We start from the raw sequence: 24101 nt of genomic DNA on the forward strand, positions 1-24101 counted from the left end.
AGGGAAGTTATCCCAGTGTAACAGGCAGGATGTGAAGGGCCAGGGGCTCAGTACATGCCCAGGTGACCACGGAAGGGGTGGCAGAGGCAGCAGCTCTGCAGTCCCTGGAGCTGAGCTGCGAGGCTCCCCCGGCTCTCAGAGCAGCCGCGCGTTCCGCCCGGGCTCCCCGGTGGCCCTGCATCAGCAGTTCAGTACCAACTATTGAACAAGAGCTTCCTGTTGTGCTGACACCAACAGCAACCTACAAAGGAGCAAGAGGAGTAAACAGAGCTGTGCTGGCTCCTGCCTCGCTGGAGGCTGGAGGAAGGGTTGGAGATCAGGAGGAGGCTGGGGTGCCATTGCCTCTGAACCCAGCCTGTGTTCTGATGTTCTTGTGGCTGCACTTGGCAGAAACTGCTGGGAAGGTGGCTGCTTCCAGGACTGCTTGGTTTTTAAGGGAATTTCTGGGATGGATAAAGCCCCTTTCACCCCTTGCCCTGCTGCTCCAACTCCTCCACAGGTGCTGTCCCCAGAGTGGTGCCGCCCATCCTCCATCCTGACAGGGTGGGCACAGCTCTCAGAGCTCTGAATGTAAGATGCTCACATCCAGAACTCCCATTTCCACCAGCTTCCTGGAGTTCCTCAGTCTGAGCACTGAAACTCCAGTTTTCTGAGGGATCCAGAGGAAATGGGGCCTGAACAAGCCAGTCTTCCCTTGCCATAAGGAATGTTCTGCTGTGCTGCTAGGTTTGCTTGAGTCTCCCGTGACTGGAGCTGTTGCTGGTGGAGGTCCCAGGTGGAGCAAGCTCCAGGGACTGCACAGCCCCTCTGCCTCTCAGACCATGGAGGAAACTTCCTTGTGGGGTCAGGATGAGTTTTCTCCAAACAGCAAATCCATGGACCTGAGTTCCAGCCTGTTCAGCTGCTCTGCCCAGCTTGGAGGAGAGGTGCATGTCCAAGGGTGGAGGAAGCTCAGGAGATCTCTCTGGAGCCTGTTGGATGCTCACTTGGTGGATAACTGGCTGGATGGTCGCACTCTTAAGTGGAGACCAGTGACCAGTAGTGTCCTCAGGGGTTGGTACTGGGACCAGTGCTGTTTTACATCTCTGCTGGTGCCATGGACAGTGGGACTGAGGGTACCCTCAGCAAGTTTGCTGGTGACACAAAGCTGTGTGGAGCAGTCATATGCTGGAAGGAAGGGATGGGGCATCCACAGGGACCTGGAGATGTGGGATTGTGCCAAACTCATGAAGTTCAACAAGGCCAAGTGCAAGGTCCTGCCATGGGCTGGGACAGTCTCAAACACAAACACAGGCTGGATAAAGAATGGATGGAGATCAGTCCTGGAGAGAGGGATTTGGAAACTTTGATGGATGAGAAACTTGATGTGACCCAACCCTGTCAGCCTGGCTGTACCCGTGGCAGGGCTCCCCTGGGAAGCATGCTGAGGCTTTCCATGACCCCCTGTTTTGGGACACCTTTGGGACCCCTGTGTGGCACAGCTTTCCCTGCTCCATCACAGGCAGGGCTGGCTGCAACTCTGCAGGCTGGAACATGTGTTTAACAACAAACCCTTGCAGACATCATTGGGGACCGTCTGGAGCTCGCTCTTTAAGATGTTTTAAGATTTTCCTTTGTTTTAAGACTTTTGATCTTCCTGTAAGCTCAGCCTCTTAACTTTTAGAATTTATTGGGATTTAGTTTCAGCTGTGCAAGGCCACTGGTTGCTTTTTGGTCTGGATTTTTGCACTGGGAGCCAGCTGATGGGTCATCCTTTGGGACATTGGGGTATTTGTGATTATTTTTAGCCTTTAATTGACAGTGATCTGTACTTGGAGCTGCAGAGTGTCAAGGGCTTTTCTCTTTGTGCTCTCAAGAAGCTTTCCTTTCTCTTTCATCTGGATGCAGCTGTGTTTCCCTTCTGCTCACAGAGTGCAGAGTACATGGGGAAACCAGCTCCAAGAACCATCCCAAAGGCTGGTGGGGCTCAGGGAGCAGCACCCAGGGTGTGGCTGCTCCAGGACACCTGGGCCCTGTTCTGAGCAGCACCGTGGACCTGCTCCCTGACCTTCACCAGCCACTTCCCTGCTCCAGGCTGCTATTTTTTTCCTCTTTTTCCCCTCTTTTGTCTTGCCCCGTTTAGCTGTAACCTCTTTCGGGCAGGAACACGGTGTGTGTGTTCATATAAAGGGCTGAGAACAATGTGCCCCAGATGGTTTGTACAAGTGCCTTCTCAGCAGCCACAGGGTTTCGTTCTACTGGAAAGAAATTCTTAAAAAGACAACTCTTCAGCATCTTATCCTTGCAAATGTGGGCAGGAACTTCCCGAGCCTTGATATTTTGGTCCAAGTCACAGAGACAAGGGGTAGCACTAGAACTGCAGCTTTTCTTTTTTTAAGGAAAAAACCAACTCCCCCCCAACCCCAATTCCCCTTTTCTCACCCTTACATCTGCAGGGAAAAACTTGTAAATGTGACTGGAGCAGCTCTGACCTGCTTAAAACCAGATGGCAAAGAAAAAGGACCCAATGTTTCAACAAAAGCACTGTGAACTCCCTCTTTGGGAATCAGAGGGTGTGTGGGCTTGCCCCGTTTTTATGGCACTTCCAGTGCTTCTGAGGTTCTGTTTTGGGGGTGCTGAGGCACTTGCACTTGCCTGCAGTTTGTTTCCCTTCCAGGATCCCTGGCTCAGAGCACTGGCACTGCAAACACCACAGGGCACTTCTTATTTACTTTAAGACCACAGCTTGCTTTGGAATTTCTTCTGCCAAATTTCAGGACAATTCATTTTTTTTCTTTATTTATCCCACTCCTTCCCAAAGAGACAAACAAGTTTTCTTAGTCTCATCTTGCATCAGATTTGATTCCAGGCCAACAAATCCAGCCTAGAAGGTGCTTTCCTGAGGCTGCTTTCCTTGCTGTGACCTTTTGGGAGAGGATTCCTGTGCAAAATGGAACATTGTGAAATCAGTTTTATACAGGGAATCTGCCCCCATGGTGCTGCTGCCTGGGGAGGATGGGTCAGGTCTGGGTCCCTGTTGCCTGTCCACAGGCTGCTGTGTTTTTACTAACACAGGGGTTTTTTGCTCTGGAGCAGTGGGAGTCCTGGGATTTTACCAAAAGTTTCTGTTTCTAATTAGGTTGTTCTTAATTTTAAAGGCCAGTGATCCTTTTATGGCACAGAGTAGAAAACCTGAGCAGTCACTGACACTGCACAGAGGTGGGTCCTGCTTTTGTCCTGAGGTCCAGTTAGCCACTGTGTCTCCTTGGTATTCCTGGGTTGAGAAAATAAATTCCTCCCAGCCCTTGACTCATCCACGGGGGAGGCTGGTGGGCAGAGTGTGAGGGAGCATCACTTGCCCTGGCCTGACTCACATGGATTTGGTTCAGGGTCCTGCTGCTCTGACTGCCCAGCTTGGGAAAGGGGGAATTGCAGCATGGCAGTCCCAGCTTGGGGGGCTGGGCTGTGGCCTCACTGGGTGTGAATCTGGCCCAGCTGCCTGAAATTGGAGTTTGGAGCTGGGCCCCTCCAGGAGAGCTGCTCCTGAGGCTCCGCAGGCAGGACCAGAGTTGTGCTGTGCTGCTCCTTGCATTTGTCTGGGCTGGGAAAGGGCAGCACAGTCTCCCTGTGCTCACAGGAAGCAGGATTTAATTTTTCCCTTCTGCCTCACTTCATTGTCTGAAATTCCCTTGCAGAGGCTGGCCCATAACTCTTCAAAGAAAATAATCCCAAGCGCCGGGGCTGGAGCTCCCTGAGCTCTGGCTGTTGGCCGCCTGACTCTGTGCAAACAGTCTGGGCCTGGAATCCCCTGGGACTGAGCATAAAGGTCTGATTCAGAAGGAAAGCAGGTTATGGAGCTGCAGCAGGGCTGTGCATCACCAGCTGCTCCCCTTTCCCAGTGTGTGGCTGGAGCCGTGTCCAGGGAAAGCAGCTCCCAGAACGCCGGGGAGAGCTGCCCGCTCCGGGAGCTGGGAGGCCCTGGGGGAACGGCTCCGGTGTCCTGAGGAGGTGGGAGAAGCATGAGGAGGTCGGGAGGGCAGCACCATGTGCTGAACCCGGAGCGGAAACCATCGGGGGAGCAAAGAATGAGCAGGATGTCACGTGTGGGCCGAGCGCGCTCGGGGCTGGGGCAGAACAAAGCGCGGGGAAGCCCTGCTCCTGCCGCTCCCAGCCCGCTTCCTGCTGGCACGGACACGCGCTGGGGGAAGGGAGCACCAGGGCCCACGCCAGCCCGTGGCTGCCCAGCTTTGGGAGAGCTGGAAGGCTCCCCGTGCCTCAGTTTCCCTTGGCCGAGGTGGGCTGGGTGTGGCAGGATGGTCTCCAGTTGTTGGTGTGTTGTGGGCCAGGCTGCTGTGCTCTAGGGATGCTCCAGGGGTGTTGGAGGCTGGAGCCTGTGGGGGCAGGAGGGGGCTCCCATGATGCATGAAAGCCTTATTCTCCTGTGCTTGAACAGGCAGGTCCCACAAGTGGCACCCCAGCACTCTGTGCCCTTGGAGCAGCTCTGGCCCCTCCTGGAGAGCAGTGGCAGTGTGCCAGGATGCTGTGGAGAGTGAGGATTTGGTGTCAGGAGGGGGCTGAGAGCCCCCACAGGGGCTGTCCTTTCCCCTGCTGAGCTCTGGCTTTGGTGTCTTTTTCCCTGGGCTGCTCTTAGAGCTCCCACATTTCCCTCTGTGTAGCATTAAGCATGAGAAGCTTTTTTTTTTTTTTTTTTTTTTGTTATTAATAGCTATTGAGAGCCAATAAAAAGTTTTATGGGGTTTGGCCAAGCATCAGAGCTCGCAGTGTGTTCATTTCCTGGAGCTGGAGCAGGGGGTTTGCTTGGATAACCCACGGGGTCAGCAGGAGTCTGTGGCCCTGGGAGCTCTTGGGAGGCTTAGAGTGCTGTCACAGGGGCCTGGAGAGGAGCAGAGAGAGGTGGGGAGGGGGCAGGGTAAAGGAGGGGTAGGAGGATGGCAAGGGCCAAGCTGGGAGCAAAACCGGAGCAGGGGGGAAATGGAGGTGTGGGTCTCTCATGTGCTTTCCCAGTGTGTGCCTGGATCCTGTTTGACCCCCTCTGCCCATGTTCAGCTTCCTGTCTGTCCTTCCTGCCTCCCACATGGGCACCCTTGTGAGGAGGAACCCAGCCTGACCTCCCCCAGAGCAGGGGAGTCCCTCTCTGGTGGAATGCTGGAGGGAGGGAGGGTGCAGTTCCCTCCTGGGCACCTGGTTCCTCAAGCACAGAGCAGGTCCATGGTTCTTTTCATCCCAGTCTTGTGTCCAGAAGGAAGCAAGGCTTTGGTTTGCCTTGATGTTGGGCTCTTGTACCCACATGAGGACAGGCAGCTGCACAGGGATGTGTGTGGAGCCAGTGTCATGGAATCTTGGAATAGTGTGGGTTGTGGGGACCTTTAAAGGTCACCTCATCCAGCCATGAGCAGGGCTGTGCACATGAGAAGGAGCTCCCTGGTTTGGGGGGCTAAGCTGATTGCTGCCTGTCTGTGGGAGCTGAGGGGAGCCTGGATAACCCCACCAGCAGCATGGGGCTTTCTAGCAGCCTCACTGGGAGCACACAAGGCAGCAAGGTGCTGCACCCCTGAGCAGACAGGCTGCCTAGAGCATCATTTGCTCTGGCCAGTGTCACAGCATTGGCCCAGGCTGCAGCCAAGGGGCCTCGCTCCCAGCGCTGCGTTGAAAATCAAGGTTGGTTGATAAGAGCAGAGGAGGAGGCAGAGGGATGTTAGCAAGTTCCTGTTTGCCAAGTGGGTGTTTTCCCCAGCCCAGGTGGGATGTGGTGGGCGCCCTCAGTGTGGCTGTTCCCCAGGAACCATGTCCTGGGCAGGGCCACTGGCACAGGACCCTGGCCCAGCACAGCAGGGGCTGCTGCTGGAGTGGGAAGTGCTCTAGCTCCACTAGCCCCTGCCCCTGGATCCACAGGGACCCTCTCAGCCAGGTGAAATCATCTTCACACCATGGGCAGCCCCATGCCTGGCATGGTGTGCCCATAATGCTGGGTTCATGTGTGTCCTCTGCTCCTGGGGGCTCTCAGAGTCCCTGGCTGGTGCCTCTGAATGCTTCCAGAAGCTGCCAGCAGCCCTTCCCCATGGGGACAGTTTTGTCCCCACATCACTCTTGGCTGGCTCCAACATGGAGATGCTCATCAACCATTTCACCTCAGGCCAAGGTTTTTTAAAATTCATTTGTTTGTTTGTTTAAACCAACCTCTCAGCCATGGGGCACTCTGGGACCTGATGTTTATCCCAGCTTCTCCCAGCCCTCAACTGCAGTACTGTCATTGCTGTAGGAATTACCTGTCTGCAGGGACGGTGCTGGAGGGACTCTGAGGAACCCAGAGCCCACAGCCCTCTGTTGCCCTCTGCCTTCTCATACTGACTTTCTGCCTCTCCTTTTGCACAGCTGGGACACCGAGGAGCTGCGCTGGGAGGACCCTGTCTGCAGGATGTTCTCTCCACCAAAGAGCTCCCTGTGACCGGCGATGATGACAGTCCCGGCGGGACCTTGGGAAGCACTAACATTTCAGTAGCCCAGCAGCCGTGGACGGACCTTTGCCCCTCCTTCTCCAGACCCCGCCCTCCCAGCGCTCCCCGGGATGCTGTATTAACCAAGAGGAACCCTGCTTCTTTCCTCCTCACCCTTCCATTTTCGGCAGCTCTGGGATTTGTATGGCAGCAGCGTAACCGTGGAGAGGCCGGGGTATCACAAACTTATGGATTTTGATAAGAGAGGAGGGAAAGGGGAGCTGGAGGAAGGTAAAAGAATGTCCAAGACAGGTGGAGGAAGGAGTGGTCATGGAGGCCGGGGTGCTGGAACCAACTCGGGAGTCTTAATGGTGGGTCCCAACTTCCGTGTCGGCAAGAAGATTGGATGCGGCAATTTCGGGGAGCTCCGTCTAGGTGAGAAGGGTCATCTCTGTCCTCGCTGTACCCACTCCTGCCAGGATTGCCCTGCCATCCTCCTGCTGCAGCAGGAGCAGCTGGCACAGCCTGTGGCTATGGGCACAGGAGTGCTGACTGGCCACACAGAGTGGAAGTGTTGCCCCTTGCAGGTAGCCCTTGTTCTGTCACAGAGGCTCCACTTCCTTCATCCTTTCACGCTGTGCTTGATCTACCAAGGCCCATCCCAGCCCAAAGGACTGCTTGCAGAGGTGTTTCCCATCTCCTCCCCTGCCTTGTTGCTCTCTGGGTCTGTCAGGGAGAACACTACAGCCTGGATCTGTCTGTTGTAAGCAGTGGTGGCCACAGAGATCTGGATGTCCCCCAAATCCAGGAACACTGAGTGAGTAAGGATTCAGGAGATGCCACTGTGTGCTCACCAAATATCACCCTGCCTGTGCTCTGGGTGCTGCCCTCTTGCTGTGCCTCGGGACAGGGGATGGAGCATGGGGGCCTGAGGGATGTTCACTCTGCTGGTACAAACATATAGGGAGGAGAATCCGTGTTGAATCCTGGGTAAATTCTTCAGTTGTTGAAACTAGTTATTTGAGACTCCTGAAATTCTGTGCAGGTCAGAGAAAGGGAGGAATAAAACCCAAGCATCTTCCATAGTCACTTTCCATTCTGAACCAAGTTTATCAGGAAACTCCTCAAGCAAACTCCTGTTTGGAGGGTGGGGAGGTTGCTCCTCTCCCAGGACTGGGAATGTCCCTGGAGACTTTTCAGCAAGCTGTTAACCCTTTGCTTGGCATTAGGCAGCTGGGAGTGGTCTGGCAGGGCCAGGCACCTCTGTGCCAGCAGCACAGTCTGGATGTCTCCAGGAATATGTGGGTGGAGTCCCTGCCAGCTTGGCTGTGAGTGCTCTGGGAAGGGGCTTGTGCTCTGGGAAGAAAGAAGAGAGGCAGTCCCCAGAGCCTGTGACAGCCACGGCCTTGTTGCTCCGTGATATTTTAAGCAGCGCCTTCTCAAACCGAGCTCTGAGCTAAACCTGCCTTGAGCTCTGAGCTAAACCTGCCCTGACCGTGGGCCTGGGGAGGAGCTGTGGCAGCCCTGGCTGGGGTGAGGTCAGTTCCCCCCTCCCTGTGTGGGGAGTTAATGTCAGCTCTTCCCTGCGTGACAGACTGGCTGGTGCCAGGCTCACCCGTCCGTCCCCGCACTTCCCGGCGGGATCACCGCGTAATTGCAGAGCTGGGGAAACGCTCTGCTGCAAATCCAGCTGAGCAGTTCCCCTGTTCAGCTGTCTGTCCTGCTGTCATGAGGAGCTCTGAGCCTTCCTCCATACCCAGGGCTTGTGGAAGGAGAGGTACTGCGGGATTTTGCCACACCAGCTGCTCCTTTCAGTTCCCTGGATGGATCTGGCTGCTCCTGCTGCCAGTGCCTCCCTGCTGGGCCAGTGGACAGAGAGCCCTGAGCTGTGCAGAGTCCACCTGTGTCCTTGCACCTCCTTTTTCTTACTTGCCACTTAGCATTCTGCAGTGGATCTGTGTTTCTGGGTGAGCTGGATCCCAGGATCCTGCTCTAGGCAGCAGGCTGGGGCTGTTTTGCTTTGCTGTGCTCAGTGCTGAGGGTCAGTGTGACCCCCCTGCCTTGGCCTCCCCCTCATTTTCCGGGGACACGAGTCTGACACGGATCTGAGGAATGTCTGTCAGACTGACAGGGAGATTGCTGCAGGGACTGGGAGCAGTTGGGCTCGGTTTGCTCGTGGCTGCGGGGACAAGCACGAGCTCTCGCTCCAGGGCTCCACAGTGGTCGATTCTCACAGTGAGAGTTTGTCCTTGCCACCAGCAAGAGAAGCTTCCAGTCCCTTCACGTGGCTTTTTTGCTCTGTCACACCCTGCAGTGCCTGGCCATAACATGCTAGAGGCCTGAGCACGAGATCTCATCACAGCAGTGGAAGCCACAGCTATGTGGCTCCTCTCCTAAAATCACATCTCTTCCTTAGGTGTGCCTCCAAACTGCATCAGGGCTCAGGAATGCTTTCAGGATTTAGGGATTCCTCCAGCTGCAGATGAATGGCAAGGGACCAGAGGGCTCCTGCTGTGAAGTGGTGGCATGAGCAGGGATGTTCCCCAGCTCTTGCTGGGTACTCAGCTTTCCCCTGGGAGTAGAGAATTCAGTCCTCAAGGCTGCCAAACTGCAGCTCGGTATTTAAAAGCTCCCAGACCTTCTTTGGCCTTTTCCCTCTCATACCAAAGGCCATAAGATCTTGAAAAATGTACCTGGAGGTGACTCCTCCATCTCCCAGTGGTGGGGAGGGAGGAAGGGGACATTGTCTTCCCCAAAAAGGTACCACTTTGCCCTATTTCTCCACCACACCGAGGGGCACGTGGTGATCTGTCCTTAGGGTGCTTCAGCTCAGCTGCCCCAGGTAGAGACAAATGTCCACCTGTGTAGGAGGTGTCCAAAATCAAGTGATCTGTTTAAAGATGAAATATAAAAAAACAATTGGCATAAGGCATTTGTGGGAAGCCAGAAGGGGAATGACGTGGGCAGGAGTTGTGGCTGCCAGGGTTGTGCATTTGGATCCTGATTGTCCCTGCTGGCCTTGGCATCCTGGGCAATGCAGGGACGTGGTGCCAGTCCCATTCTGGCAGTGCTGCCAGCCAGTTCCTCTCTGGACCAGCATGACTGGAGAGCTGGGCTGGGAGCTGGAGCAGGGTGGCTGCCCTAGCCCTCTGGCACAGAGGGGCAGGTTGGTGTTGTGCAAGTGTTGGGTCCTGTTACCTTCTTATGTCCTGGAGCTTCACCCTGAGCTGGTGAGTGCTCATCCCTCCCCCTGCCAGCCTCCAGCTGTGGTCCAGCACCACCCCAGCTCCTCCTGGGGCTTTCCAACTGCATCCCAGGGCAGTGCCTGCTGCCTGCACCCCCTGAGCTCTCCCTGCCCACGTGCTGCCCACAGCCAGCCCCACTCTCTGCCAGGGTGGGGCACTGCCCTCTGAAACACGAGGCAGTAGGACGCTGGTGGCAGAGTGTGGCTGGTGGCTCGTGTGCCCTGGCACTGGGCACAGCTGAGCTGCAGCCCTGCCAGCTCCCTGCACCCCAAGAGCAGGGCCAGCACACTCACAGAGAAGGTTTGTTGGGGCAGGTTCCTCTTAGCAGCTACTCACGAGTACTTGGGATGGGCTGGGGTAGGGGGAGAGGAGGAAAACCCAGACATTCAGCTGGAAGGTCAAAACTGAGCCCAAAGCACCTGGGTGCTGTGCAGGTCGTGCCCTGGTGCAGGGCTGCCTCAGAGGCAGGAATTGCCCTTAGTCCTGGCATGCTCCCTGAGGGCCCCTTCCCAGGCTGCTGCTCCTGCCAGGCTGTGCCATGGAGCTGCCCCAGGGCAGCCTCAGCCTAGAGCAGGGTGCAGAGAAGGTTGGGGGACTTGGCAGCAGCTGCTGCTTCTGTTCATCAGCAGTAAACTTCTGCAAATGTGCTTTTTGTGGCTTCTCAGTGCCCACCCCTCTCCCCCAGCCTGCTGTGTGCATTGCTGCTGGCAGCTTGGAGCCACAGCAGCTGCTTTCCTTCAAAATTAAAAGCTTGAAATTAATTATCTTTTAAAGTAAACTCGGGATTTTAGAGGGAAGAACACGGGGGGTGAGCCTGTGTGCAGTGTGAGAGCCAGGAGCAGCTCACTGCTGCAGCTGGGCCAGGGCCATGCCAGCTGAAGGGTCATGTGCAGGTGCTGGGGACATTCCCAAGCTCGCTCTCAGGCCTGTCCTGCAGCCTCCCAGGAACTCACTGGGAGTTACCTGGGGCCACTAAAGGTGCCTTCTGAAAAAATGTCTGGGCTCAGTGCCCTGCTCGTGACACCTTTCTTGTCTTGGGCTCTGCAGAGACCTCCCTGTGAACACCTGCAGTGTGGCCAAGGGCTCAGCCACCCCCCAGAGGCCAGAGCCACAGACCCACCACGTGCCAGAGGGGGCACATGGGTGTGTTTGGAGGCTTTGGAAGAGAAGAACCCACACAATTCCTGCTGCTCCTCTCTCCTTTGCTGAAGGTTCAGACTTTTTTCCTCCTGCTTGTTCAGAGCCTCCTTTAGATAAGGTCAAGCTCTAAAATAACATTTTTCTTCTGATGGTGTTAAATCCCAGCATTCCACAGAGCTGTTGTTGCTTGGCCTGGTGCAGCCACTGTCACTGGAGCTGCAGTGCTGGCAGGGCTGGGCTTGGCTGCCTTTGTGTGGAGCTGCCTCATCCCCTGTTCTTTCACTGCATTCCCAGGTCTGGGAAGCCAAATTCCCATCCTGGTGCCCAGGCACAGCTCTGTGCTGCTGCTGCTGCACAAAGGTGCCCAGGGTGGGCACAGTGCTGTGCCACGGGCAAGGGGCAATCTCAGTGCTCACTTTTCCCCTCACAGCAAGGGGCTGGAGCGTGTCCAGAGACCTGAATGGAGCTGGGGAAGGGTCTGGAGCACCAGGAGAGGCAGAGGGAGCTGGGAAAGGGCTCAGCCTGGAGCAAAGGAGGCTCAGGGAGGCCCTTTTGGCTCTGCACAGCTCCTGACAGGAGGGGACAGCCGGGGGTGTCGGGCTCTGCTCCAGAGAACAGGGACAGGAGGAGAGGGAATGGCCTCAGGCTTGGCCAGGGGAGGTTTAGACTGGAAATTGGGAAAATTTCTTCACAGGAAGTGTTGGGAAGCATTGGAACAGACTGCCCAGGGTAGGAGTGGAGTCACCACCCACAAAGTGTTCAAAAACGTGTGAATGTGGCACTTGGGAACCTGGGCTAATGTGAACATGGTGGTGCTGCTGTCTGATGATCAGAGTGGTGATCTGAAAGGTCTTGTCCCACCTTAAAGTGTCTGTGATTCCATGGCTCTGAGCTGCTTGGATGGGGACCCAGCTGGGAGCCAGAGCAGAGCCGGGCTCCTCCTGGTGCCCTGACGTGCAGGAGCAGGTGCTGGGCACTGCTGCCAAATCCCTGGGGAGGGAGAGCAGAGAGAGCCAGATCCAGCTCTAACCCACCCTGGCCCCAGGCCTGGCTGCCTGCTCCTGCCTTCAGCCTTTTCTGTTCCCACTCTGCATCCTCAGGTGCTGCCAGCTGGGTTTGGAGGCACCTCCGGCACCGAGCCGGGCAAAGGCCCCTGCAGTGCAAATATTTGCTTTCTGCCACCCATCTCACCACTTTCCTCTTTTATTTCCTTTCAAAAGCACCTTTTGTGCTGCAAGTCCTGCCTGCTCTAGGCCTCCTAGGCACTCCCTGAGCACATTTTGGGTGTCAGAGGTGCCCCCTTGGGAGCACTGGGGCAGAGCGGGTGGCTCCAGGAGCTGGAGTGGGGAGTTCCCTGGAATCCTCCCTCCTTGCTCTTTTGCTTTTTCTTTTCTCTTGGTTTATTAATCTCATGACTGGCCAGTTCTGCTATTTGCACCTTTTTTAATTCAGAAAGAGGAAGCAGAGGGTGATGATTTGACCAGTCCATACTGCCTCTGCTCCCCATCTTGTCCATCAGCTGTGTCCAAGCCCCCCAAGGAAGGGCTGGACCAGGGGAGTACCAAATTATTTTGACTCTCCTTTGGGCTGGGAGAATGCTGCCAGCTCCAGAGCCTTGTTGCTGGTAGCTTTCTGTGCCACCACTGTGTGGTGGGGACAGGACAGATGCCACTGCTGGGGATTCTCCTGCCTCCATCCCTTCTCCCTCCCTGCTGAGTCCCTTCTGCAGTGTGCCTCTGGCAGTTTTCCTGCCATGTTATATTTTTCCCCCTTCAAATCCTGCCTGACCTCAGGGAAAATCCAGCTGTGAGTTTTCTGATCCCATGTTGCTGCCCTGAAGGCAACAGTAATTGTTTTGGACTGCACTGTAGGGCCCTGTGGAGCCATGCACGGGTCTGGGGGTGTCCCACCTGCTCCCCAGGAAATGTCAGTGTGTGATGGGACAAACCCCCTGGATCTGGCACCCGCTGTGTTCGCAGACGTTCCTCCCTCTCTTCCTCCCAAATCCCTTCCTCCCTAATCACTGTGAAGGGATTTGCTTTATGCAGAAGCAGCAGACAAAGTGGCTTGGCAGAGGTCCCCTGGGATGGGAGAGGGTCAGGGAGGCAGCAGGATTGAGCCCCTCCTTGGCTGCAGAGCCCATCCCTGGGAGGAGCTGCTCCATTAATATCTCCCATTCATCCCTCTTCCCGTAATCCTGCGAGCGTGGCGCTCAGCAGCTGCCTCTGATGTCACCCGGCCAGGATTTATGGCTGCTTCAGGTGGAGAGCAGCACTGGGAGCAGATGAAATCTAACGCCAGGAGAAGCTTGTTCCCTAAGCAAATTGCTTGGAGAAAATCCGAGGAGACAGATGCAGCTCCATCAGATACCCACATGCCAGGCTTGGGGATCACTGCTGCCCTTAACCCCCACCTGCCCGGGCTCCTGCAGGCTCTGGCACAGGGAAAACTCAGAGCTGTTCCTGCAAACCTTTAATCTTGGCCTTTATGGGCCTGGGCAGAGGTTGTGCTGCTGCTTCTCAGGTCTGTCCCCTTTTCCTTGGCCCCCTGGTTTTGGGGGGATGTGGAGGTACCCCGAGCTCAACCTTCCTGTGGTTATGGTGTGAAAAGTCCTGTGCAGGTGTGGAGCCCTCTTGGGGTCCTGTACAGGGTGATGGGTGCCACAGCTGCTCCTTCACTCCCTGGGCTCTCCCTGCAGCCTTCAGCTCCTCGTACAGTCTGGGCCATGCCATGGATCTGCTCCAGGCCTCCCTTGTGCCCTTGGGTGGGCAGGACCATCCCCAGGGATGAGGTTCATTCACACACACATACACACAAGTATGTGCCATTCCCAGAGTGACCCCAGCCCTGGGGGACAGATTCCCACCGGCCTGTGGTGCCCTCAGACCACTGCCAGCTGTGCCAGTGCTCCTGGGTGTCCTTCCTCCCTGCCACTCTTTGCAGGGTCCCCCTGGCCATAACTCAGTGTCCCCCAACTCTGGCCATCCCTCTGTAGCCCCTCCCCCTGTGGGGCTGGGAGAAGCACCAAGTCTCAGTCTTGTCCCATCCCTGATGCTGCCTCTTCCCATCAGCCTTGGCTCCAGCCCCCAGGAGCCTCCCCATCCCAGAGGAATCCACATACCCCACCTGGGGATAATTAGCAGGCATGTTGCAACTCCCCACAGTGGATTCTGCTCCCCGTGTCTTGAGGCACCTTCAGGTGTTGTGGGAGCTGCAGAACCTGTTCAGAATGTTTTTGAGCCCAGGAGCCCTCAGGGACAGTGGTGGATGTGTGGTGGGGGTGATGCAGGGACTGCTTTTCATCTCCTTTTTGTGTCTCCCCTCAGGCAAGAATCTCTACACAAACGAATACGTAGCTATCAAATTGGTGAGTGGCTGTCAAACCAGGGGGTTCCTCCGTGGTCGGGGTGGGGGATGTTCCAGCCATTGGGAAGGAGGCTTCTCCCCTTTCTCCCATGGTGTTGGGCTGGGATGTGATGGATGTGGTGGCTGGGGGGCTGTGGGGGCGCTCTGTTCCTGCTCAGAATTGAGGGCGGTCTGGGAGCACACATCACTGCAGGTGGGGTGATCTGGGTCTGGGCAGGGAAGAGCTGGGTCTTGCTTTTCCCATCCCTCAGCATGGCCTGTGCTGTGCTCAGCCAGTGCCAGCAGCAGGGAGGGTGGCCCCACTGGTACCTGATTCCATTAATGTATTCCCCTCTCTGGATGAGATGATCTGGCTCCCATATGGGCTGATTTTCTCTCATCATCCCCTGAGGCTTCAACTCCATTTTATACCAGTTGCTCCCGACCCCAAATGCTCTCAGTCCAGCTTCTGCCAGCCTGTGAAAGATGTGTCTGACACCCAGACCCCCTGAACATCCTGCTTCCTACTTAATTGTTCTCCTTTCTCTCCTCCAAGGAACCCATAAAATCCCGGGCCCCCCAGCTGCACCTGGAGTATCGGTTCTACAAGCAGCTCGGCAATGCAGGTACGGGGCTGGGCTGGGCTGCCCTGGGGAGCTGCCTGCCAGGGGCACTGCTGGGAGAGAGGCTTTCCCTAAGTGTGACTCTGCAACTTCACCCCCAGCTGGAGCTCCTGCCCATCTGCTCCACAGGGAGAGGCTGGCTTTACACAGATGCCTCATCTCATCTTTGATCTCTCTTGATTTAGTTCTTTTTCCCCCCACCCCGGCGGCAGAGTCAGGGATGCAGGTGGAGCTGCCCTAAGCAGAGCCAGGCTGGCTGTGCAGGGACATCCCCCCCTGCAGCCCCTGTCTCTGTCTGGCAGTGGCATGGCTGTGACAGCGTGGCCCTGCTGCAGCCCTGCACAGCCCCTGCTCCATCTCTTGCAGAAGGAATTCCTCAGGTTTACTACTTTGGCCCCTGTGGGAAGTACAACGCCATGGTGTTGGAGCTGCTCGGACCCAGCCTGGAAGATCTCTTCGATCTCTGTGATCGGACCTTCACGCTCAAGACCGTCCTGATGATCGCCATCCAGCTGGTGAGTGCAGCCCCTGCATGGCTCCCCTGCAGGCCTGCACGGCTCCCCTGCAGCCCTGCACCTCCCCTGGAGCCCTGCACAACTCTGCACTGGGGAACTGGGGGTGTATGGGCACCATGGGCATCCCACGGGGAATGGGGGGAGGATGCTGGCACAACCCAGCCTGGCTCACCCATACCTCAGCCCCTCCCTGCTAAGGGAGGGCTCTCCACCCCTTCACAGCCCCTCTCTGAGCCTTGACAAGCATCTAAGCGTGCTCAGAGCATCTCACTGTGCCTAGGGTGCAGCTGGCCTGGGGCTGTGTCCCGTGGTGGGAAGGAGCCCGTCCTTGGGGCCAGGCTGAGGGGAGCAGGGGCGAGGCGGCTGGAGCAGGGCCCAGGGCAGGGGTGTGCAGGACACAGGGTGGGGCTCTGCCCTGGCACTGACACCTGCTTCTGCCCCAGATCACACGGATGGAGTATGTCCACACCAAAAGCCTGATCTACAGAGACGTCAAGCCAGAGAACTTCCTGGTGGGGCGGCCGGGCAGCAAGCGGCAGCACACCATCCACATCATCGATTTTGGCCTGGCCAAAGAGTACATCGACCCCGAGACCAAAAAACACATCCCCTACCGAGAGCACAAGAGCCTGACAGGGACAGCACGTTACATGAGCATCAACACCCACCTGGGGAAAGGTGTGTGGGACAGGCAGCCAGCCCTGCCTCCTGGCTGAAGGGGGGGACTGCAGGGCAGGGGTGCCAGAGGTGGGGCTGGGGACAAGCTGCCTCTCCTGCTCTTCAGGGTGCTGGCAGGACACATGGGGTGCTGCAGGATCTGGGGGCTCGACAGGGGCAGTGGCTGTAGTGGGAACTGACCCATGTCTCTTTTTCTCCATGCAGAACAAAGCCGCAGGGACGACCTGGAAGCATTAGGGCACATGTTTATGTACTTCCTCCGTGGGAGCCTTCCTTGGCAAGGCCTCAAGGTAACTGCCAGCTCCTGCTGCCCCTGGGCATGGCTTCCTGTGGGTGTGGCTGTGCCCCAGCGTGGGGAGGGGGAAGGTTTGGCCCCTGGGTTGTTGGAGGGTTGGCACCCTGCCGCTCTGAGCTCCATGCCAGGCCCTTGCAGTGCTGAGCAGCTGCAGGTCTCCCTGTGTCCCCTCAGCTGCTCTCACAGTGGCTGTCCTGGAAACCTGGGATTTGTCCTCTGGACTTGCCCGGGGAGGGACTTTGCTGGGAAGGAGTTACGTGGGAAAGGGGGCCCAGGAAATCACACATGGTGTGAGAGCCCAGGGCAGTGCCTGGCCCCTGAGCTGACCCCCCTTGTCCCTGCCAGGCCGACACACTAAAGGAGAGGTACCAGAAGATTGGTGACACCAAAAGAGCCACCCCGGTGGAGGTGCTCTGTGAGAACTTCCCAGGTGAGAGCAGTGCCCAGCCCAGCCCCCCGCCCCGAGCCCCCTGTGCCTGTCCCCCTGAGCCCCCGTGTCCCCGCAGAGGAGATGGCCACGTACCTGCGCTACGTGCGGCGCCTGGATTTCTTCGAGAAGCCCGACTACGACTACCTGAGGAAGCTCTTCACAGACTTGTTCGAGAGGAACGGTTACGTGTTCGACTACGAATACGACTGGGCAGGGAAACCTCTGGTGAGTGAGAGCTCAGGGCCTGGGGGCACAGGGGGAGGCACCCCAGGGAGCAGGGACCGCGGGGTCGGTGGCAGCAGCCAGGGAGGAGGTGGCTCTCAGCCATCCCTGCCACACACTGTGTCCAGGGGACCAGCTCCACCCTCCTCACCAGTCCCAGCTCCAGGGCTGTGACACGGGAATTTGAGGCTCTTGGAGCAAAGGGGACCCCAGCAGCCGAGCTGGCACTTCACTTTCTGCCGTGGGTGCGTTCTTGGGCTCGCTGCAGCCGGATCCCAAACATGGCACTGCTGGGGCAGGGGTAGGGGCAGTGATCAGGGCCTGGTTCTGGGGGGTTTGGCATGTTTGGCCAGAGGCTGGATCTGGCTGCGGGGTGTTGGGAGGGCTCCGTGCTGCACTGACATTGTCCTTTGTGTCCCCAGCCCACCCCCATTGGCACGATGCACAGCGAGGTGCAGGTGCAGCCCCCGAACAGAGACAAAGCACAGCCACACACCAAACACCAGGTGAGCAATGGCACAGCCTGGCTGGGGCACAGGGCCATGGGCTGGGCAGCTCAGGCTGCAGCTCCAGGGACGTGGAGCCCAGCAGGGATGGTGGCAGGGATTGGAACATGGTTTTCCCTCAGTGCTGTCTGTGGGAGTTCCCTCCCACAGCTCTGGGTCTGTGGCTCGCTGGGGCCCAGGGCAATGTCCCTGTGGCCTGGCAGAAGGGGGAGGAGGCACTGTGGGGGCTGTAGTGTGACTGGGGGGTGCCAGGCCTGGATATCAGCTGGTGAGGGGCAGGGTCCAGCCTGGGGTGTGGGGGACGGCTTGGTGCAGGATGAGCCACCTCTAAGGACACTGTCCCCATGGGGTGACTCGCTGCTCTGCTTGTGATGCCCTTCCATTGATGGGACAGTGACATGAGACAAGGGAGGGCAGGACCGGGGGGCAACTTGGCAGCATTTTGCCCCTGGCTGAGGCTGCCTTTGTTCTGGGAATGGCCAGGGCACAGGGAGCCCAGCCCGGGGCAGGGATCAGGCCGAGCTGTGTGGGAAAGGGGCCAGGCTGCTCAGAACTGCTCCAGTGCTGTGGCCTGTCCTGCCCTGCTGCAGGACACATGTCTCTGGCACTGCTGCCACCGAGAGCAAACATCGTGTGTTTCCCAGCAGTCCTGTACAAACCCTTGTCCTCCCAAACCTCCTCGGGGGCAGAGCACCTGCAGAGGGGCTGGAGCAGGGGGTGCAGCACCCTGTCCTCCCCATGCTGCTCCTGCCCAGCACAGGAAGCCTGGCACAGCCCCTTCTCTCACTGGCAGAGCTTTCTTGGGGAGAGGGAAGCATCTTCAAATCACCTCTGGCTCATTTCTGGGAGCTCGCTCCCAGCAAGGTCTGCTCTGTGCCCCCAGCACCAGGGAAATGCCATGCTGGACATCCCTTCTCCAGAGCAGGGGGAAGAGCAAAGCACAGAGCTCCTGGAGCATGGGAGCAGTGTCCAGCCTGTGGACACAGAGTGTCCCTGCAGCTCTGGGGCCGTGCTGTGCTCACCAGGGGAGGGTTTGGCCCAGCTCGTGCCACACAGGCCCTGCCGAGCCCTGCGTCGTCCTGGGGATGCGGCGTCACCCGGTCCTGGCTGCAGCTCTGGCTCTGCTGCCCCAGCCTGCTCCCAAACACAGCCCCCAAGCCCTGCTGGAGCTGGCTGTGCTCCAGGGGCTGTGTGGGGCTGGCCCTGGGGGTGTGTGTGTAGGTGGCAGGGGGACACAGACCCCCTTGTCACTGCAGGGACCGCTCTGGGAGCCGCCGGGACGGTGCTGCACGGGTGCCCTCCGCAATCACCAACTCGAGCTGCTCCGGTCATGTTTTTGCTTTTGCATGTCTTATTTTCTCGACTCCCTTTGCCACTTTGCCCACTCCTTCCCTCCACTTCTCCCTTCTCTTCCCCATTCTCCCTCTTTTCTTTTGTTTCTTTTCATTCTGTTCCTCCTGCCTGTCGCGAGCAGCCGCCCGAGGGGACGGAGTTGTGGGATCCTCAGGCCGGTGGGCAGCCTGCCGAGGAGCCTTTGGGAGCTCACCTGGCAGCCGGCAGGCTCGGGGGGTCTGTGCAGGTACATGAAACCTCCTGGGGCAGGGGCGGGCGCGGGAGGGAGCGGAGCCACCCTGGGCCTCGTGGCCACCCGCGGAGCCGGGACCAGCCCCGCTCCCCCGCCCCGGGGCTGCACATCCCGGGGTCCTGCCCCGGCTGCAGCACGTACTGCCTGTCCCTGTGGTGTGGTGGGATGCTCACGGCTCACAGATGAAGCTGGTGCTGCTTCCCAGGAGCTGCTGGGCTCCCTTGGTGCTACCAGGGGGAATTAGAGGGTGGTTGGAGATGGATGGATGGATGGATGGATGGATGGATGGATGGATGGATGGATGGATGGATGGATGGATGGATGGATGGCAGGCACGCTGCAGCACGGCAGCTGAGTGGGTGTCGCTCTGCCCCCAGTGCCGCTCGTCTGAACAGGGACTTCCCTGCGCCTCCTTGGCTGGAGCCCTGGCTCCGAGCCCTGCTTCTCCTCCCTTCCCGGGCACTCCTTGGCCGTGTCCCCTGCAGTGGCCCTGCCTCGGTCCTGTGCTGGCGCCGTCAGCCCCGTGCTCGCCGCCCTTGCCGCCTCCTGCCCGCTGCCCCTCAGCCCTGCCTCGGCCTGGGGGTCCCTCCCTCATGGATGGTGGGACATCCATGCTGGGTCCCCCTGGCTGGGCCTGCGCCGCTTCCTCTGTCTCTGCTTCCGTCCCCGCCACTCTTGCTCGTTCCTGCTGCTCCACGGTGACTCTGCTGGTGCTTGGCCCCAGGCCTGGGCACAGCTCCTGCTGTTGCCATAACAAGGCCGGGCACTCCGTGGTGCCAGGCAGGCCCAGGCACTCCGAGGGCCCAGCTCATGCTCTGCCTCGCTCCTCCTGTCCCTCATCTCCTTCCTCCTCCCCACTGCTGCTCTGCAAACCTTCCTGCTGTGCTCCACCTGCGCCCAGCACTGCGGGGTGATGTGCAGGGGTCTCTGTGCTGGTGTCAGGGGCTGGAGCCTGACGTGGCCCTGCTGGCTGGGCACTGCCTGTCGGGTGGCAGCTCCTCCAAGGGGCTGGGGAAGGCCCAGGGTCCTCACGGGGGCCGAGCAGCTTGGAGAGTGTTTGGCCTGTGCATCCCCAGGGAGCTCCTGGCTTTGCCTGTGGGCAGCAGGCACAGGATGGCAGTTCAGGCACCTCCCAGTTGCCTTGGTGGCTTGGATGTCCTCCTGGCCCTGGCACTGTGGCTGACCCTGCTGCCCTGGTGAGTGGGCAGGAGCTCAGGGATGCCTGAGCCCGCAGGGTAGGCACTGGGCTGAGTCTTGGTGCTGGGAAGCAGAAGTCATGTTCAGATGCTCAGCTGTGGAAAGGGCTCCTTGGAGCTGTCACCTTTCCCAGGCCCTGTCTCTCACCCACACTGGAGTTGGCTGCCAGCAAGCCCCTCTCCTGGTGCAGGGGCTCCCAGGAGCTGGGATCCTTGCAGGGGCATTCTGAGGGGCTCAGACCACTCTGTTGTGATGGGGCTCTTGGGAAGAGCTCAGCACCGAGGCCGAGCACTGCGATCTGGGTGAGGGCACCATCCTGCCACCAAGGGCACCTCGGTGCTCCCGGGCAGAGCTGGGTGGTCTCCTGGGTGGCTCCTGTGCCCCACAAGGAGGGGAAGGGCTGCAGACCCCCGGGCTGCCCCTGCTGACACTCGTCTCTCCCCAGGTGATGAGCTCCACCAACGGAGAGCTGAACACAGATGACCCGACGGCAGGACATTCGAACGCCCCCATCACAGCCCCCACCGAGGTGGAGGTGACAGACGATACAAAGTAAGGCCCCAGCCCAGCTGTCCCCTGGCCCCCCGTGAGGGGTGTCCCTGCAGGGCCACCACCACCCCAGCCCTTCCCATCTCGCCCTGGCCGAGGCTCCTGCAGAGAGGGGCGTGGATGGATCTGGGACTGCTTCTCCTTTGGAGTCTCTGGTCCTGCCTCATGGCCTTGTGTGCCACGGTCGGTGTCACTCCCCTGGTCGGTGCCATTTGCTGTGGCAGGTGTCACTTTTGGTGGCCGTTGTGGTGCTCCCAGTCCAGCCCCTGCCCTGTACCAGAGGCACTTGGTGATCAGCTCTGCCCACGTGAGGCTCACCAAGGCACCGAGGAGTTTCTGTCCTCCCTGACCCCGGGGCTGCTGCGCCCTCCGTGCCGTGGCCCTGGTGCTGACGGGTCCCCTCTGTCCCCAGGTGCTGCTGTTTCTTCAAGAGAAGGAAGAGGAAAACCACCAAGCGTCGCAAGTGAGCTGCCGGGGCCGGGCGGAGCGGCGAGCGATGGCTCCTCTCCCTCTGGCCGTGGCTGATCTTGCCCCGCGGAGCCAACGGCCCCTCGGGCTGGACGGGGACGGGGGGGCCGGGCCGGACGGGCTCCCCCAGCGCCCCACGCGCAGCTGGGGAGCGGGGCCTCCCCAAACTGCTTGTCCTTTCCTCCGCCACTCGTGGCCGTTTACTCGAACCAAGCCCAACTTCGCTGAAGTTCCTGCGTCCGTCAAACAGAAAAAAAGAGAAAGAGAAAAACCCACGGCGTCACTTGTTTTGAGTTTATAACCAGTCTGAAATGGGGATCAACTACAGACTCTGACCCGTCGCTGTCAGAAGAAGACGAAGACAATTTCAAGAGCAGTGGGCTAAGGAGGAATATTTTTTTTTTCTGTTGCTTCTTTGTCTCTTAAGTTAATTTAAAGTGAGTCTCGGTGCAGAGTGCTGAGTCGTCAGTCTTTGACCGTCATCTTCAGTGTTACCGAATTCTGCTCTTCCTTCCGGCCCCGCCCCGCGTCCCCGCCGGCTCCCCCTCGGTCAGGCCGTTGGTGGCGAGCGCTGGGCTCGGTCCGGCCCCGCTCGGGCGGGGAGAGCCGGGGGCGCGCGGGGCGGGGAGAGGAAACGCGTTTACAGTTCATTTACGATGCACTTTTGCGAGCAATACAGGCGCCGTCCGGTCCCGCCGAGAGCAGGTCCGAGACTCCCAGGGGCTGGGGGACACAGGGACAGGGACGGCCGAGACCAAAGGGACCCATGAATGGCAGTGGCAAAGCAGGGAGGGGAAGCAAAGCAGCCTCGTCTCTGGTGCTGCCATGTCTTGGGGCTGGATGTTTCCACAACAGCTGTAGGTGCGGGCCGGGCTTGATCGGCCTCTTGGTTTTGCAGCCTGAGCCCCCCGAGGCCCCGCGGCTGCTCCCGGGGGGCCGGGGCTGGGGGCCGGGCCGGGCGGTGAAGGGCGCGGGGTGGAGCGGCTCTGCCAGCGTGGAATTCTCACCGGGGCATCCCCCTCTGCGGGATCCTCCCGGCCTGCTCCTGGGGCTGGGGAAATGCAGGTTCTGGAACTGACACACGGACACCCCCCGAACCCCCGTGTTCCTCGCCACCCCCAGGGCACTGCAGCTCCCCACGTGACTGACCCCGTGCTCTGTCGTGTGTGTTGATCGTGACACTTTGGGGGGGGACACACTTATCTTTACCAAAACCCTGTTGTTCTGCCCCAAGGGAAGGGGCTGAGGCTGTGCTGGGGGGGGGCGGGGGAGGGATGGGACCATCTGTGGCTGCTTTGAAACATTTGTCCAAACTGACCATCTCGGGGGGCTGGAGACCCCGGATTGTGGAGGGGCTCGGGGGGCGTGGGGTCTCCCACGGGGCCGTGCCCTCCCCACGGCCCCTCTTCATCCTAAATTCGGATTGACCCCGGCTTTGGCTTGTCCGGGCTGCAGCCCCAGCTGCTGCTGCGTCCCTGGCCACGGCGGGAAGGGGACGTGCAACGTTTGGCCTCGTGTCCCCAGCGAGGCGAACAAACGAATTTTAAAAATCGCCTTAAAATTTTCACTGGAAGTGGTCCCTTGTCAGCGCGTCGGCTCAGAGCAGCCCCGGCAGAGGCCGAAGAGGAGCCGCGGAGGGGAAGGGAAGGCGGCCCCGAGGGTGTGCCCGGCGTGCCCGGCTCTGTGCGCACACCCTCGGCCGCCGGGGCCGTGGCCGAGCCCGGGACTCTCTGTCTTTCCAGCGAGGAGTCCAAATACTGCGATTGTACGTGAGAGCGTTTGTTCCATTGCGAGTTTAGTTACTGCTTTAAAACCAAGTGTACAGATATGGCATTTCAATTTCTCTGATGCTTCCTGGAAGCCATAGAATTTAGGGGCTTTTTTTTTTAATAAAAACAAAAAAATAAAATAAAAAAATCTTTAAAACCCAACACGTTTTTCTGTGCTTCTTGTGTGGCCCCAAGGGTGAGGACATTGTCCAAGCATCCCCTTTTTGTTGGAGGCTACCTCAGCAGTGGGTGGGAGCAGCCCCAGCCCCTCGCAGGGGGGACCAGGAGCCTTTCCTGGAGCAGCAGAAGGAAAATCTCGGGGGGACGGGTCAAGGGAACAGCAGCACAGCCGATGGCTCTGGGCAGCCCTCCCAGGATCCCGGCAGATGCTCCTGCAAAGCCCCAAGTGAGGAAGGTGATGGTGCAGGAGGATAATTCCCAGTTGAGCCCAGTGCTCCAGCAGGGAGCTGGGCTGGGCTGGGCTCCCCCTGCTCCGGGCACTGCAGGGCCCCGAGGCCGAGCTCCAGCACAGCCTGGAGCCCTGGGAAGCTGCCCCTGGCCCAGGGGCTCACGTTCACCATGGCCCCACTGCTCCCCGGGCAGGGCCCTGGTGGCCCCGAGGAGCTGAGTGACCGTGGGAGCTGTGCTGGGCACAGAAGCAGAGCCCAGCCCTCATCCCTGCTCCAGCAGCCCCCAAAGCCTCTCCATGCTGGGAACCACTGGCCAAAGGATCTGCCTTCCCCCCAAAGCCTGGGCCTGCAAAGGCTGAGGCAGCTTTTAGTGCATTTAATTGTCAAAAACCTCCAATTCAGGTTTAAGAAATTCAGTCATAAAATGACATCACCCAGAGCAGAGTGTGCCCACTCTGTGCCATCCTGCTGCCCTCCTACCACCTCCTCATACCCTGAGGGTCTGGACACCCCAGCAGTGATTGCCAGGCTTCAGGAGTCCTGAGGATCTGGCTCATCCCACACCCCATGGATGGGAAGCTGAGGACCCCACACCCTCAGCTGGGGAAGATGGGCCAGGAGCCTGCTTGGCTCAGATCTCCCCTCCACCATGGCAGCGGCCATCATTCTCCTCCCATCACAAAGAAACTT

General features: G+C 58.8%; 1 protein-coding gene across 1 annotated transcript in view; it reads left to right on the plus strand.

Annotated features, from left to right (window-relative positions):
- The window catches only part of CSNK1G2 (casein kinase 1 gamma 2), a 42715-nt gene extending 19552 nt beyond the window's left edge, over window positions 1-23163 (plus strand). The window contains exons 2-12 of the mRNA XM_059869664.1: window positions 6373-6869; window positions 14146-14186; window positions 14721-14790; window positions 15154-15302; window positions 15746-15980; window positions 16185-16270; window positions 16621-16705; window positions 16782-16930; window positions 17350-17433; window positions 20661-20767; window positions 21177-23163. Of these exons, the coding sequence (XP_059725647.1) occupies window positions 6683-6869; window positions 14146-14186; window positions 14721-14790; window positions 15154-15302; window positions 15746-15980; window positions 16185-16270; window positions 16621-16705; window positions 16782-16930; window positions 17350-17433; window positions 20661-20767; window positions 21177-21231 (1248 nt within the window). The 5' untranslated portion in view covers window positions 6373-6682 and the 3' untranslated portion in view covers window positions 21232-23163. The remainder of the gene's footprint in view (window positions 1-6372; window positions 6870-14145; window positions 14187-14720; window positions 14791-15153; window positions 15303-15745; window positions 15981-16184; window positions 16271-16620; window positions 16706-16781; window positions 16931-17349; window positions 17434-20660; window positions 20768-21176) is intronic.
- The last annotated feature ends 938 nt before the right edge of the window (window positions 23164-24101 follow it).

Source organism: Haemorhous mexicanus, chromosome 29 (genome assembly GCF_027477595.1).
Source record: "Haemorhous mexicanus isolate bHaeMex1 chromosome 29, bHaeMex1.pri, whole genome shotgun sequence".
Lineage (NCBI taxonomy): Eukaryota > Metazoa > Chordata > Aves > Passeriformes > Fringillidae > Haemorhous > Haemorhous mexicanus.